We start from the raw sequence: 16,588 nt of genomic DNA on the forward strand, positions 1-16,588 counted from the left end.
GGGTCCCCATTCATGGCAGTATGCTGAAGTAGCAGCTACTCTCATAACCCTTCAAGTCGCCGCAGCCCATAACATACGAGAACTCATTTGCACAAACTCACACTATGCCAGACTTAGTTTCACATGCCATCTTCCAGGCTGGAAACAAACTAATTTCAAGACTGAATGCAACAAGCTGGTGAAACATCAACACTTGTTCCAAACACGTGATGACATCACCCAAACACATGTCATGATCGTTTACTGGGAAAAGGTTAAAAGACATTCAAAACAACCAGAGCGTGGCAAAGGCGCAAACGACCAAACTACTGCCAGTGCCAAGACTGGCACGCTGCATAACAATCTTTGTCTCAATTGTGTATTTATTGTCTTGAACAGTGTTTTGAATAGCCATAGTTAGCGATCTCTGGCCTCTGTTAGTTCTGTTAGTTTTCACAGCCTACCTGTCTGAAAAAGCTCATTATTTATGTAGGTCATTAGAGCTCTTTATGCGATTCGTTTGTCTTCTCAGGTGAGAATCACCCATTATTCATGATGATTCACGCCTCCACGCATTCTGTGTTTCTTGATCAAAGATGTTTTAGAAAATTTAAATCTCTCTATTGTTTTATATGAAAGAGTAGTCAGCATAATTTTTACATATTTTTGAAGCAAAAACTCTAGTCTACAACCTCCAATACCCAGAAGTCTTGTAAACACAGATTTAATATACTTTTTTTGGCTTATTTCAGTGACTTAAGTTTTGTGTTTTTTCAATAACCACGCATAAACGTTATTCCTTCAAAAACACAAACATGTACATACATGTTCCTCACATATTATGGTAGCCTAGTTTGTGCTGAATACAGTGTAATGACACTTTTGTCATTAATATGTTTATGAACAACTGAAAAAAGCACAAATGTCAGGGCATGTCAAAACTTCTCCAGGCCCCAAATCAGCTTCAGACTCCAGGGGGTTAAACAGAGAACCCCATTTCCTAGCTCTAGGGACATAAAAGGGGCCCTCATGCAGATTAAGGGCCAGACAAGCCAAATTCCAACACACAACCCACACACATGGACACACACTGACACAGACACACAAACATGCATTATAGACTGTATGTGTAAAATATAATTATGCCTAAATGTAACCACTGTTGTAAGTCAAATTGCATATAGTTATTCCCACTGTATAAGCTTAGCTAGGATTGTAGTTGTTCTAGTGTCATTTCTAATTATACTATTGTCTGTAAACCATAACTTCTTTTATATGCTTTTCTGATCTGTCGAGTTTGGACTTTTTCTAAAGCTCTTTCAAAGTCTCATTCTCCTATGTATGTCACATAACTACAAAATGCACTGTTCTATGTTTAATTGTACTGTGAAGAAAATACACTACTATCTGATACCTCCATAAATTATGCAAATCAAGCCAGGAGACAAGACAAAGGAAAGTTTGGCCCGCCAACTTTGCACCTATGTCATTGGCTAATCTCAACCAAGGAGGCATGTTGACTTGCTTGTCCATAAAAGACAGGCACAAACATTTTCTCCTGTGTTCTCCCGATTGCCCTGAATCATTCTTCGCCCACTCACGCACGTCTCTCCCGGACGTCACGGCGACGTGCTTCCGTCGCGCTCATCTTTCTTAATGAATTCCTGATTTGAATGAGAAGTTTGAATGAACTTTCCGCCACCTACTGGCCATTTAAATTCATATTTCTATAACGTCTCAGGTTAGGTATGTAACCATAGTTCCCTGAGAACAGGGAACGAGACTCTGCGTTCAATCACACATTGGGGAACCATCACTCGTGACAGGTATTCGAAATGCCAAGAATCACAACACTCCAATCCTATTGGCCAGCGACAGCCTACGACGTCATATGGCGCGAACCATGACACATAAAGGGAGCGCCTGAGGAAGCAGTCAACACCTACTCATCTTTGAGGGACTGTTCAGCAGGCAACCCGAAGCATGGCAGGGAAACGCAGAGTATCATTCCCTGTTCTCAGGGAACTATGGTTACATACGTAACCTTAGACGTTCCCTTTCGAAAGGGAAATTCAACTCTGTGTTCAATCACACATTGGGGATCGATATACCCATGCCGCCATGCTAGGGGAGAGTGCAAGCCAAATGTCTGGACAAACGTCCGGCAGTTCCAGAGAAAAGCCGGGAGCAACTCTCCCCAAGGCTGTCAGTGACAGCATTCCCTATGGCCAACCGCCCAAGCTGAACCTAAAAGAGGCCTTCCAAAAAATGCCTTCCAAGGCTGCTCAAGGCATCTGGGACCAGCAATCCGTGGAAAGTGGTCCCTTAAAGGGAATGTGGCCAGGAAACCAAATGGAACCCCAGCCAGTCACTAGAGGGGAACAAAGTCACCCTCAATGCCACCAAGGAGGCCGTACTAATCTAGCAAAAGCCAAACATAGTCTGGGCCAACCCTGTCTGATATACAGAATCTCCAAAGTGCATTCTTCAAAGAAGAGAGCAGATAAGAGCGACTGCAGAAGAGCAGTAAGCAACTCAAACCCACCCGCAGAGATGGGTATCCTGGAGAGCAGAACTCAGCTGAGAGCTATAAACCCTTGTATTGAGGGGAGTATAATCCACTCATCCTAGGATCTACTCAGTGACTGATAAAACACTGAGGAGGCTGTGCGCTAGAAAACCCTGGTACAGGCTAGTCTGAATGGGAGACTTCATAGAAGTCTACAACCAATGACCAGCTTAGGGAGCTAAGCACAGTTATGCAGTTAACGTGGAGGGAAGTACGAAGCTCCACCTAACAGACAGACATCTGGTAGGCACATAGTCATGGAGGCCAACCAGAAGAGGCCTACAGCATAACTAAAGTTCCCATTCAGTCAGTCACGTTACGTCGATACTGACGTAATGGGGTCTCGCTAGGGAGCCCAATCACCTCCAAGGATACAAAACAAGCCAATGGGAATTGGCCTGTGAGATTTACATGCCGGGCCCCTCCCCCGGCATCCGGGTATAAATAGGGCCGGCATACTCACCTTCATTCATACTTTTGCTTCGGAGCCGATCGGATCGGATCTGCACATTCACCTCTTAGAAGAGCGAATTTCAAAAGAGCAAAAAACAGCAATTATAATTGCTATAGGACAAGATCCTAAAAACAGCAATTTTAATTGCTACTTGGCTGTTTTTTGTTCCTGGTGGCTGCTCGAGTCTCTCCAGCTGGTGGGAAGGCACGCTCAGCGGTGGGTGTGACGGCGCGCTGCCCACAGGACGGTGCCACACTCGTCCCTGGGTGCTTCGGCTGGTGAGGTATACTGAAAGAGCAAGCACGGGCGATCAGCGTCTTTTTCAAGATGTCTTTTCGTCCGTGTGTTTCTGGATGCGGTCGTTTCCTGACCTCCTCTGACGGCCATGATCACTGTCTCACGTGTCTGGGTAAACCGCACGCTGAGGCAGCGTTCATGGATGGCGCATGCCCTCACTGTGAGGGCATGTCCATGTTGGTGCTGAGATCGCGCCTCTCCTTCTTTAAAACAGAAGTGAGAGGCCCCTCTGCCACTACCCCAACGCCGGCGGCTGTAGCGGCCGCTGGCTCGGTTAGTGCTCTGGGAGATCTGAGGGTTACAGTGGGAGCCACTTCGTCGGGTCCGTCCCCACGAACCTCCCACTCCTCCACAGCACCATGTGCCGTCGAGCTGCCGACTGCTGTCGCGGGGCCCTCCTCGGGGGTGCCCCACGTCACTTTCGGCGCTCCGGAGGAGGATCGGATGTCGATCGCCGCATCGGGGAGTGGGCTGAACGGTTCGGAGTCTGACGATGACTCTGAGCTTCCGCCTTCAGGGGTGGTGGCTCAGTCAGAGGCGGACTCTGAGCTTACGGCCATGCTTGCCCGGGCCGCCGCGGGCATCGGGCTTGAGTGGAACCCTCCACCCTGCCCCGAGCGCTCGCGGTTGGATGATTGGTTTCTGGGTTCGGGGCGCGGCACCCAGCCGCGTCCCGCCCCAGTGCCTTTCTTCCCGGAGGTGCATGAGGAGCTCCAGAAGACCTGGCTGGCACCTCATACGGCCAGACTGCGGTCCTCTGCCTCCTCCACTCTCACTACCCTCGATGGTGGGGCCGCCAGGGGATATGTGGACATTCCACAGGTGGAACGTGCGGTTGCGGTGCATTTATGCCCGCAATCGGCGGCCACCTGGCGGAACCGTCCGCATCTCCCGTCCAAGGCGGGTAAGACCATGGCCGCTCTCGCGGCCAAGGCTTACTCAGCTGCTGGACAGGCGGCTTCTGCCCAGTCCTGCCCAGGCGTGATGATGCCACCAATCCGCCTCGGGCTGTGCCTCTGTCTGCTCCTCGCCGAGGGCGTCCCCCTGCGGCTCAGGCTCCTGTGAGGTCAGAACCCTCTCACTCTCCTCGAGCCACCCGCAGGAAGGCCACGCCCCCCGGCCAGGCCGCCAAACCGCCTTCCAAGAAAAAGAAGAAGGCGAAGAAGCGGCCCTGAGACGGGAGACCCGGAAGTTTTGGAGGTTGCCACGGAGACGGTGACCGCACCGCTCCCTCCCCCGGGACAGGGCCCGGGGGAAAATCCTGTGTTTTGTTTTCTTTCTGTTCCGCCGCTGGCCGCGAGGTCAGCGGTACCCACATTTTCAATAAAAGAGCAATTTCCAAAAATTCTGGGTCATATGAGAAGGTCCGCGCTGAGGGTGAGCGAGCTTTCGCTCCCTCTCTCTCAGCCGTTCCTTCCTTCGCCACGGGCAGGGTCTTGGCGCCCTGGGAACGCACCGCCTTCCCACGCCACCCTGCCCACTCGGAGCCATGTGAGTGGACTCCACTCACAGCCTCGACCTCGGGGCGCACTGCCTCCCGAGTCAGGCCACAGTGCTCCATGCTGCCCCCCCGTGGGTACTTCTGTTGTCCGGATGGTTCCACTCGTACGGTGCTTGGAGGCGTGGCTACGTCTTCCCAACCCGTCCCGTTGGCTCATTCGGACAGTCAGACTCGGCTACGCGATTCAGTTCGCCAGGCGTCCACCCAGGTTCAGCGGCGTTCTGTTCACCTCGGTGACAGGGCCCAACGCCGCTGTCCTGCGGGCGGAGATTGCGGTTCTCTTGGCGAAGGACGCAATAGAGCCTGTCCCTGCAGCCGAGATGGAGTCTGGGTTTTACAGCCCTTACTTCATAGTACCCAAGAAAGGCGGGGGGTTACGGCCAATCCTGGACCTGCGTGTCTTGAATCGGGCCCTTCACAGGCTCCCGTTCAAGATGCTCACCATGAAACGCATTCTCACGTGCGTTCGCGCCCAGGATTGGTTTGCAGCTATCGACCTGAAGGACGCGTACTTTCATGTCTCGATCCTTCCTCGACACAGACCGTTCCTACGGTTTGCGTTCGAGGGGCGGGCATATCAGTACAGGGTCCTACCCTTCGGGCTGTCCCTGTCTCCTCGCGTCTTTACCAAAGTCGCAGAGGGGGCCCTTGCCCCACTCAGGGAAGTGGGTGTTCGCATCCTCAACTATCTCGACGACTGGCTCATTTTGGCCCAGTCACGAGAACAGTTGTGCGAACACAGGGACCTGGTGCTCAGGCACCTCAGCCAGTCGGGGCTTCGGGTCAACCGGGAGAAGAGCAAGCTCTGCCCCGTGCAGAGCATCTCTTTTCTCGGTGTGGAGCTGGACTCGGTCAATATGACAGCACGTCTCACCAACGAGCGTGCACAGTCGGTGCTGAACTGCCTGAACTCGTTCTCGCGGAAAACAGCGGTCCCACTGAAACAATTTCAGAGGCTCCTGGGGCATATGGCATCCGCAGCCGCGGTCACGCCGCTCGGATTGCTTCATATGAGACCGCTTCAGCACTGGCTGCACGACAGGGTCCCGAGGTGGGCATGGCACCGTGGCTCACTCCGTGTGGTCATCACACCGAGTTGCCGCCACACATTCAGCCCGTGGTCGGACATTGCTTTTCTACGGGCCGGGGTGCCCCTAGTGCAAGTGTCCAGGCATGTTGTTGTCACAACAGATGCCTCTGCCACCGGCTGGGGTGCCATATGCAGTGGCCAGTCGGCGTCGGGGTCCTGGACGGGATCCCATCGCCATTGGCATATCAACTGCCTCGAGTTGCTGGCAGTACTCCTTGCGCTGCGCCGGTTTCGACCGCTGCTGCAGGGCAAGCATGTACTGGTCCGGTCGGACAACACATCGGCGGTAGCGTATATCAACCACCAGGGTGGTCTACGCTCCCGTCGCATGTCGCAACTCGCCCGCCATCTCCTTCTGTGGAGTCAGCGCCGACTCAGGTCGCTGCGCGCCTCCTACATCCCGGGCGAGCTCAATCGTGCGGCCGACGCGCTCTCACGACAGCTCACACTCCCGGGGGAATGGAGACTCCACCCCCAGGTTGTCCAGCTGTTATGGAGCCGGTTCGGGGAAGCACAGGTGGACCTGTTCGCTTCTCTGGAATCCGCCCATTGCCAGTTGTTTTATTCGCTGACCGAGGGGACCCTCGGCACGGATGCACTGGCACACAGCTGGCCCCGGGGCCTACGCAAGTATGCGTTTCCCCCAGTGAGCCTCCTTGCACAGACACTGTGCAAGGTCAGGGAGGACGAGGAGCAGGTCTTGCTAGTTGCGCCGTACTGGCCCAACCGGACCTGGTTCCCGGAACTCATGCTCCTCGCGACAGCCCATCCCTGGCGCATTCCCCTGAGACAGGATCTCCTCTCTCAGGGGCAGGGCACCATATGGCACCCACGTCCCGACCTCTGGAACCTCCACGTGTGGTTCCTGGACGGGACGCGGCAGACTTGAGTGGCCTACCGCCCGCGGTAGTCGACACCATCACTTCGGCCCGAGCCCCCTCGACGAGGCGCGCTTACGCTTTGAAGTGGAGTTTGTTCGCTGAGTGGTGTTCCTCCCGCAGGGAGGACCCCCGGAAATGCCCGGTCGGTGTTGTGCTTTCCTTCCTTCAAGAGGGTTTGGGACGGAGGCTGTCCCCTTCCACCCTGAAGGTCTATGTGGCCGCCATCGCAGCACATCACGATGTGCTCGACGGCAAGTCACTAGGGAAGCACGACCTGATCATCAGGTTCCTCAGAGGAGCCAGGAGGTTGAATCCTCCTAGGCCTCGCCTCATTCCCTCCTGGGATCTCTCCATCGCCCTCTTGGGCCTTCGGGGAGCTCCCTTCGAGCCCCTTGAGTCAGTCGAGCTGAAACATCTGTCTCTTAAGACAGTGCTCCTGACCGCGCTCGCCTCCTTCAAGAGGGTTGGGGACCTGCAAGCATTTTCGGTCAGCGATTCGTGCCTGGAATTCGGGCCGGACTACTCTCAAGTCATCTTGAGACCCCGGCCTGGATATGTGCCCAAGGTTCCCACCACTCCCTTCAGGGACCAGGTGGTGAACCTGCAAGCACTGCCCCCGGAGGAGGCAGACCCAGCCCTTGCGTTGCTGTGTCCCGTTCGTGCTCTGCGCGTTTACGTGGACCGCACGCAGAGCTTTAGAAGCTCTGAGCAGCTCTTTGTCTGTTTTGGAGGTCAGCAGAAGGGAAAGGCTGTCTCCAAACAGAGGTTGGCCCACTGGATAGTGGATGCCGTCGCCTTGGCGTACCAGTCCCAAGGCGAGCCGTGCCCTCTCGGGTTGCGAGCTCACTCCACTCGGGGTGTTGCTTCCTCCTGGGCGTTGGCGCACGGCGCCTCTGTTGCAGACATCTGCAGAGCTGCAGGCTGGGCGACACCAAACACATTCGCGAGGTATTATAACCTCCGAGTGGAACCGGTGTCCACCCGTGTGCTTTCTACTCGTAGTTAGCCATGGGTGTTCGCTTGCTGTGCCATTTCCCTCGGGAGAGGGAATGCGAGCACTGTTTTCGCTCCTCAGTTCAGTTCCCCGTAACGGCGAACCCTGTGGAGTTCCTCCTGCATCCTGCGGCAGCCAGACGCGGCGGAGGCGTCAGGCGCCAGGTCCAGTACTTGCGTGTATGCCCTTGTACTGGACTAGATGCCCATATGCTGTGATTCCCCTCGGGTAATCCCATATGAGATTGTCCACGGTAAGGTTTCCCTGACGGTAAACCCGTGTCTTTCCCTGGGCGGCTTCGGTTTTGCCCCGTCTCTGATTGCTAGTCGTTCCTCCCGAAAGGTAGGACCTACATCAGAGATCTTCCATATGCGTTACTGTTCTCAGACCAGTCCATATGTGTCTCCACACGTTACCTCCCTTCGGGCAGGGTGTGGTCTCCGTAGCTTTCCCCTCCTCGGGGAACGCTTTCCTGGCGTTTTTGTCGTTGCTGGAAAACGAGGGATTGAGTTCCGAAGCACTCTCCCCCGTGGGGTAGGAACAGCAGCTTCGACTTTTCCACAGCAACGCCCTGTCCTCTCCATCCCACCGGTATGGAAGACATTCCTGGGCTTACTCTGGGCGCTGGAGGGTTGCGAGTATGGGCCGCATTTGCACTTGGCACGCCTCAGCCTGCCAGCACCTGCCTCCCTAACACTCGTAACGTGGTTCAGTTGCTATGGCGTTTTCCACGGGACCCCATTACGTCAGTATCGACGTAACGTTGAACGTGACTGACTGAATGGGAACTTCTAGGTTACTAATGTAACCCCCGTTCCCAGAAGGAGGGAACGGAGACGTTACGTTCCCTTGCCATAGCTTTGTGCCACCGCTGAGCGGCCAGATACCTATCTCGGCTCCTCAGCAAAAATATGAATGAAGGTGAGTATGCCGGCCCTATTTATACCCGGATGCCGGGGGAGGGGCCCGGCATGTAAATCTCACAGGCCAATTCCCATTGGCTTGTTTTGTATCCTTGGAGGTGATTGGGCTCCCTAGCGAGACCCCATTACGTCAGTATCGACGTAACGTCTCCGTTCCCTCCTTCTGGGAACGGGGGTTACATTAGTAACCTAGACGTTCTTACAAATGAACTACCATCACACAAGCAACCCAATATAGGTGGATGGCCCATAAGGCCATTCGACTGAAAACATTGCATGCTGAGCGCATGACCACCCAAGCAATTGGGTATCTGTGAGTGCCCACGAAACAGCCCATCCAACACAATCCAATGAGCAGTGTACTCGGTAAAACACCTTTCTACTCTTTAAGAAAGAGGAGTACAGTGTACGCCATCATACACTAAGGAAGGCCCTATGGGACCTCAGCAGACACATGGCATCAGCTAGTGGCAGTGTTACCAAGCTCCAGGCAGAACAAACTGACTACAGAGGAGGTTAATGAGTCAGCGGGAGCACTGGCCAGCTGACACAAATCCCTTTACTATTTCAGTAAAATAGTCAGAGAGAAAAACCTTGAGAAAGGTAAATGCCAGCATGCTCCCAAAGGAGGCCCTTAAGGCCTACCCGTCGCATGCAGCGTCAGCTAGTTCTCGGAGCAAAATAGAACCGAATAACAAACAAGGAAGCTACTTAGCTCAACTAGAGCTAAAAGAAACCAAGCTCAAGGAAGCAAATGCATAAAACCAGACAAACAGTTGGTTTTGATACAGCTCACCTCGAGAGGCAAGCCACTCAGAAATGTACTCAGTAAAAGCACCTTTTACTCTCTAAGCAAGAGGAGTACAAAGCCAAACTCCAGCGTGATACCTAGGAGACCTGTGAAAGCCTACAACTCGTAAAACATGCAGTGTCAGCTAGTGGCAATCACGACTCATCCATGGTGAGGTGTCACACAGAAACCCACACAAAGCTGTGCCAACATGCAGACTGAAAGGAGGCCCTGATGGGGGCCTACAACCTCCATGAACACATGGCATCAACCAGTGGTAGCTTCATGACTAAGGCTAGCCAGCAGGCCAAGTACTCGAGAAACCCTTAGGTAGGAGAAGTACACACTACGCCACAGAACTCAACGAGAGGCCTGACCTAGGGCCTCTTCATATGGAGGTAGGCGTGGCCGATGACGGCGTGAGTCATAAGACACGACTCAACCATGGAATGAGTCTAGATATAACCAACCCAGCTGGGCAACACAGAGGCTACAAAGGAGGCCTGGCAAGGCCTACTACTTTAAGCACCATGTGGCGCAAGCCCGTGGTCATAATAGGGCCCAAGCTCAAAGGGGACCAGCTCTAGGCCCTACACGATAACTGTGGGTAACTAGCTACACAACCTGAGCTTAAGCCTACACATTCCAACAGGCAATGTACCTAGTACACAAAAATATGCTATGACGGTCTAAGAAAGGGCTACAAGGCCTACCACCTCCAACAATGTGAGCATAAGCCTGAGTCAGTGCTAAAATACGTGAGCAAACTCGTGATTGTAAACCAAAAAACAAGCTGTATTAAGAGAGAGGCTACAATAAAGAGCCAACAATCCAACAGCAAATGCAAAACAGCAGCTGTGGTCATGATCGACTGGGAGCTAGCAGAGATCATACTATTCTAACCAGAATAAGACTCTCTACACTCAACCTGAGTGTGCAATCCAACAGGTGATGCACTCAGTGAAACAAAAACCCTAACCGGGAAGTACAACAAAACACCACGTTCATAGATACAGGCTAATCACAGCCTGCTATCACAGAAACAGGCGCTAACCTGTGGCAGCACTAGAGTAAGCTCACATATATATGTAGGGCTAAAGCTTAGAACCCCAACGCAAACGTGAAAGCTTTGTAATACATGCCATCCAAACAGGATAAATGTTTCACAGAACAGATCTGAGCTCTGTAATGAAACCTTAGGGAACGTAAGCTAAAATATTTAGCATCGTAATCTCAAACTTGAATATAATTCAAGGGGCTCATGTGAAGACATTATAAGCATGACAAAAGTTCTAAAAAGTGGGGCCTAGCAGCACTGCATAACTCATCTTCTCGAAGATAAAGGCCTACCACCTGGGAAAAACAGCACCAGGAAGGCTAATAACAGCCTATAACCTTAGCTGTTAACCTCAGCCATAACACCTACATTTTCACATCGAAGGGGAAATGGGCATACGCCCGCAACCCCCTTTAGGATGAGGCCAGAACTAGGAACTCTACAACCTCACAGGGATAGTAATAATAAGGGTGATGTAACAAACACCTAAACCTAGCTCTAGCCTAGCCGCTAACTAAGGCCTACTGGGCCAAGCAAAGCTTGGGCTTCATTTTGAAACCTTCAAATATGAGGAGAAAATGAAGCACTGCAAGCAAACAGTGTCAGGTGGCCAATAAGCCGTCCTGTACACAAATAATTGAAGCGACGAGTGCTAACTCAAACCAAACAAAAGTATTATCTGAGAAGCTACTCTAACATAGGAGGCTACAAAATAGCAGCCATAAAGTGGCCTGCATGTTTTGAAAACTAGCCAACCTAATGCTACAGTTATTTTGCCTGAAAGAACCCCTTCTAACTTTAATGACTACATGCTCAGGAAAGCTATACAGGAAAAACAAAGTCTACACTTTTTAGAAACATAAAAATATAGACCCAGTTTATAGTATATAGTTTATTTTAATGCATGAAGAAGGATGAAATCAAAAGTTCTTTTAAGACTAAAAGCACTTTCACTATCAAGCCAGAAGGTGGCCTTTAGAAAAAATATTATCAAAAGGCCAGCCGACAGCCTAACTGTGAAAGAAGCACCTGAGCAAGTACAAAGAACTCAAACTCAGGAGGTGGAGGAAGAAGGGGTGAGGGCAAATGCAATGTTAAGAGGGAATCGATCACAGACACTATTAACTACTATAAAACGGTTTGGGATTTCTGAGCTCACAAATGTACATGTGATCAGGGCGCCATCTTGCACGCCTCCAGGTCATTCGTTCATATTCATTATAATGGATTTGGAGAAATGGAGCAAGTGGTAAGTGAATGTGTGATGATTATCAGGGCCAGTATAAATGCAGAAAAGCTGATAAAGACACAAAAGCTGCGTTTATGTATAATTCAGTGTATTTACGGTTACTTTCCCTGTGCAGGCTAAATGTAGGCTAAGCAACTTTCTCTCCAGCAAACGAGATTATAATGTTATTCTCCAATGCTGATGTACAAATTAAACATTAAATCTGAGGTAGACATATATTTCTCTCTGTTGTTTAGTTTCCTTAACTTTATATCCCTCATACGTCATCAGGACATATAAAACTCTTAACACAGCTTAATGGACTAGTACAGTGATATAAAAGACCAAACTCGCACCTTATTAGTGATGTAGGGTCAGGTTGTACTATATAGGCTCCAAGAAAGCAGACACTGGCATAAATTTGGTTTGACGTTGATCGTTTGATATTCGCAAATTTAGGGACCATCTCTAAAGTTACAATGGTATTCACGTTTCTACCTTCCATAGCATTTAAAGAGAATAACTTAGTCACAATAACAACTGAAAAGTGTTCATCTATAGGTGTCAGGTATGATGCACACCCTTTAGATTTTTGATGTTTATTATTTAACATTAGTTAACTACATTAGTTAATATGAACTAACAATGAACTGCACTTATACAGCATTTATTAATCTTTGTTAATGTTAATTTCAACATTTACTAATACATTATTAAAATCTAGAGTTGTATTTGTTAACATTAGTTACTGCACTGTGAACTAGCATGAATAATGAACTGCTGTATTTTTATTAACCTTAACAAAGATTAACAAATACAGTAACAAATGTATTGCTCATGGATAGTTCACATTAGTTAATACATTATGAACCTTAATGTAAAGTGTTTCCAAATAAACTGTCAAGTAATATATAAATATTGCTATGTATTTCACTACTAAATGGGATCATCTGACAGAAAGCTGCTTACATGTAGCCATAAAGACACTGAATTAAACATAAATGCAGCTTTTGTGTATTTATCCGCTTTTCTGCATTTATACTGGCCCTGATAATCATCACATATTCACTTACCACTTGCTCTATTTCTCCAAATCCATCATAATGAATGAGTGACCTGTTTCTAACTGTTGCTTTGGTCTTCGTCAACACGTGCTAGCGGCACATGCTGGTGAAGCAGATGGAGATCATGCATCAGCACTCTATTGCTTTTCCTGCAGTTGTCCTTTCACATCCACCGGATGTGAAATGTTGAATTTTCTGCTGGATTTGAACCACTGAATTTGTGGAGGCAAATATTTTTAAGCAAAATAAAATGGACTGAAAATTGTCAGTCAAATATAATAGGTTGTATTTTTAAACAGAATGAATATTTTGGAATTGAAATCTGAAAGGTGAATATAAATTATTGAATTTTTAATAATGGAAATGTGTGTGAAATATTTTAATACAATGCATGAAAATGCATGCACAGTTAATGTAATGCATATATTTTTTTAACATTTTATTTCAAAAACTTTTGGCATTAATTTACTTCCATAGATGTACCTTAGCATGATGCAGGTCAACCCCATACATGGAAAGTTTCTTAGCATTTTCCAAGAAGTTCATTTCCGCCTCAGCAGGCATCATCCCCCTGAGAAACAGAAAGAAATTAACCATTAAAAAAGTTGAACAGTATAGTAATATAGTTTTTTAGCATAACTGCAGGCTTGTTTATCAGCAACATAGCAATGTGGTTCATTTATATAGAAAGAAGTGTCACCAGCGGTGCATTAACCCACAGGCTTACATGGACTGAAACCTTGGGGTCTACAGTGGGGAGAGGCCTAGTGGCTGCATTGAAATAGTATATAAACAGCTGAAAATAGGCTTCAAACATAGCGTATTCATTTAGATTTTACTATCAGAACTGATTTATACACTGATCAGCCACAACTGTCATTGCTGGCAATGAAGGCCTCAAAAAATGCTGTAAATACATGACATTCAATAAAATTATCTCATCTTTCGCAGTCAAAACGCAGTCAAAACTGACTGTATCCACACAAAACTGACTGCATCCAGTTTAATAAGCTGATTTCCTGGAGGAAGACTAGAGCTACTCCAGGACTAAATTGAGGCTTAAAATAAACCTACCAGGAGGCAGGTTTAACTTCAGATTAACTTTGTGTTTCAAAGAAGACTCATGTATTAGGCTACTTGGATATATATCGATATTGATATACACCCTATGTATGTATGTATATATATATATATATATATATATATATATATATATATATATATATCTATATATATATCTATATATCTATCTATATATATATATATATATATATATATATATATATATATATATATATATATATATATATATATCTATATATATATCTATCTATATAACTATATATATCTATATCTATATATCTATATTATATATATATATATATATATATATCTATATATATCTATATATCTATATATATATCTATATATATCTATATATCTATATATATATCAATATATATATATATATATATCTATCTATCTATCTATATATCTATATATCTATCAATAAATATATATATATATATATAAAAATATATATAAATATATATATATATATACACACATATATATTAGGGCTGGGCGATATATCGCATGTGATTGTCACGCGCATTTCGTCAGTAAAGCCGGTTCCCTGATTGCCGCTAAATCTCCATCACCTGCTTTCAAATGGAGCAGCATTTAATAGACAGAGCCGTAGTTCACTGATAAGCCACGCAATATCGCGTTCATTATCGAAGGCGATACATCTGCGATATGAACGCGATATTGCGCGTGACAATCGCAGGCGATATATCGCCCAGCCCTAATATATATATATATATATATATATATATATATATATATATATATATATATATATACACACAACAGTTCTGTCTGGTTCTCGAATCTGATCTGAGTCGAACTGTGCTATGTTAAATTTGATAATAATTAACTTGCATATGGGCTACAACTAGACGGGACATATCAGACGAAGACTCTTCTCCACTCTTCAAATGCATAAAACATTACCCTTTATAGACAGTGTTTTTTGAGTAAAGAAAACGCTTTACAATTTTTTTTTTCCAAACATCAAATCTTTATTTACCTTTGCATTGCATAGACGAGATGTCCAAACTGAGTGCGCACTTCATTCAAGAGGTGAGGCGAATTTATGAGGTCTGACTGACAGTTTGAGGATCCAATGGAGTTACGTGTTTTTGTCACACACTCTTTAAAATCCTTTTCATTCGTTAAATATTTGTTAACCCCACATACAAGCGTAAAGGGTGACCTATATCCGTTTTTTTTTTTTATATATATAATAAAACCAAAATTAGGAAATATAGAGATACGAGGTGTAGCATTTAATCTAATTTTATTTATTTTCTCATTTGGTAATCCACGGCACACTTGACAACCGTCATGGTCACACAGCTCTTTACGTTTGACTGAACTGTACAATTGTGTTTATTTGTTGTTCAATAAATATTATTTTATATAAATATGTCCATTAGTGTGTGATATGGATTGAGTGAAAGTTACATTAATACGCCATTAGATGGTGGCAACACTTTACAGGTGAATGAGTTAGTCAGTCACAAGAGACTTTTAAATTGAAAGGAACTTTTGGAAAGGAAGTTGTTGTGGTGTTATGGATGTTATGGAAAATTCCCATAGGTGTAAAAAGGACAAATATGATCGCTTTCCTCAGCGGACATTCAAACGGACTTTTATAATGGATATAATATTATGGACATTGACTTGAAGAATGAATGTTATGCAATATATCAGACAATAGCCTACTCTCTCAGGCGATCTCTCTCTAATACTGTACAAAATTCAATGAGTTTCAATGAAGCGACTCAACGTTCCTTCGTTGCTAGTTCTAAAGTGATGTTTAAGAGTTAGTAATGGAGGCTTGATCCAACTGTCAACTTGAGATTTGAATCCATGGCAGAAGGAAGTAGTGCTGCACAAAAGAGGGTTTTAAAGACACTCCATTGTTGTTATTTATTTACACACTCGTGCAGTCGAACTGTTGTATAAACGCAATATCACACGTAGTACGAGTAGCCGTGCGATATGGCTCATTTTATATATATATATATATATATATATATATATATTTATATATATATAGATTTTTTTTTTTTTTTTTTTTTTTTTTTGGTGCTGTTCACTTTATTTAAACAATCTGTTTGTTTCTGGTTCAAATGTGATTGCTTCATGTTACATTGATTTGAAATGGTTACTAGAACTCACTTGATGTTTTCATTTTGAAATAACATGTTTCAGTCAAGTAACCCAATCAAACAGGACTTTCACTTCCCATCATGCTTTGCACCGGGCTGAATCGGGGGAGTAAATGTTGAAAAAGTGTTATTTTAATGCATTTTTTAGAAAGATGAGAATATGGAGAGACTTCTTACTGTTTAATGTTCTATTATGTAATTTATTTTTGTTATGTTAATGTTTTTTTCTGGTGATTACCATTGTGGTGAAGTGTTGAGCTTGTGCTTGGGTTGAGGACCTGAAACAAGAATTTTTTTTTTTTTTTTTTAAATACATATATAATGAAACAACCACTATGATAGTGCTTTGGATCAAACCCATATCATTTCTTGACTGCCAACACCGATTATTACATATGTAAATAGTTATGTTTAGTCTTTTTCTATGTATAGGACAAAACAAAAGCATTAATAATCAAATGATTATTATATATATAGAATTCATCTATTTAAAAGGAATTCATTACCAACAGATTTCCAAGC

At 46.1% G+C, this 16,588-nt stretch overlaps 1 protein-coding gene across 4 annotated transcripts in view; it reads right to left on the reverse strand.

The window, feature by feature from the left end:
• Positions 1-16,588, reverse strand: part of LOC137021686 (band 4.1-like protein 1) — a 660,940-nt gene that overhangs the window by 199,973 nt on the left and 444,379 nt on the right. For all 4 annotated transcript variants that reach the window (XR_010895347.1, XM_067388496.1, XM_067388498.1 and 1 more), the window contains one exon: positions 13,311-13,398. Coding sequence is in view for 3 of the 4 variants with exons in the window: in XM_067388496.1 (XP_067244597.1) it covers positions 13,311-13,398 (88 nt within the window). In the remaining variant the exon portion in view is untranslated. The remainder of the gene's footprint in view (positions 1-13,310; positions 13,399-16,588) is intronic.

The sequence above is a fragment of the Chanodichthys erythropterus genome, chromosome 6, assembly GCF_024489055.1.
Source record: "Chanodichthys erythropterus isolate Z2021 chromosome 6, ASM2448905v1, whole genome shotgun sequence".
NCBI lineage: Eukaryota > Metazoa > Chordata > Actinopteri > Cypriniformes > Xenocyprididae > Chanodichthys > Chanodichthys erythropterus.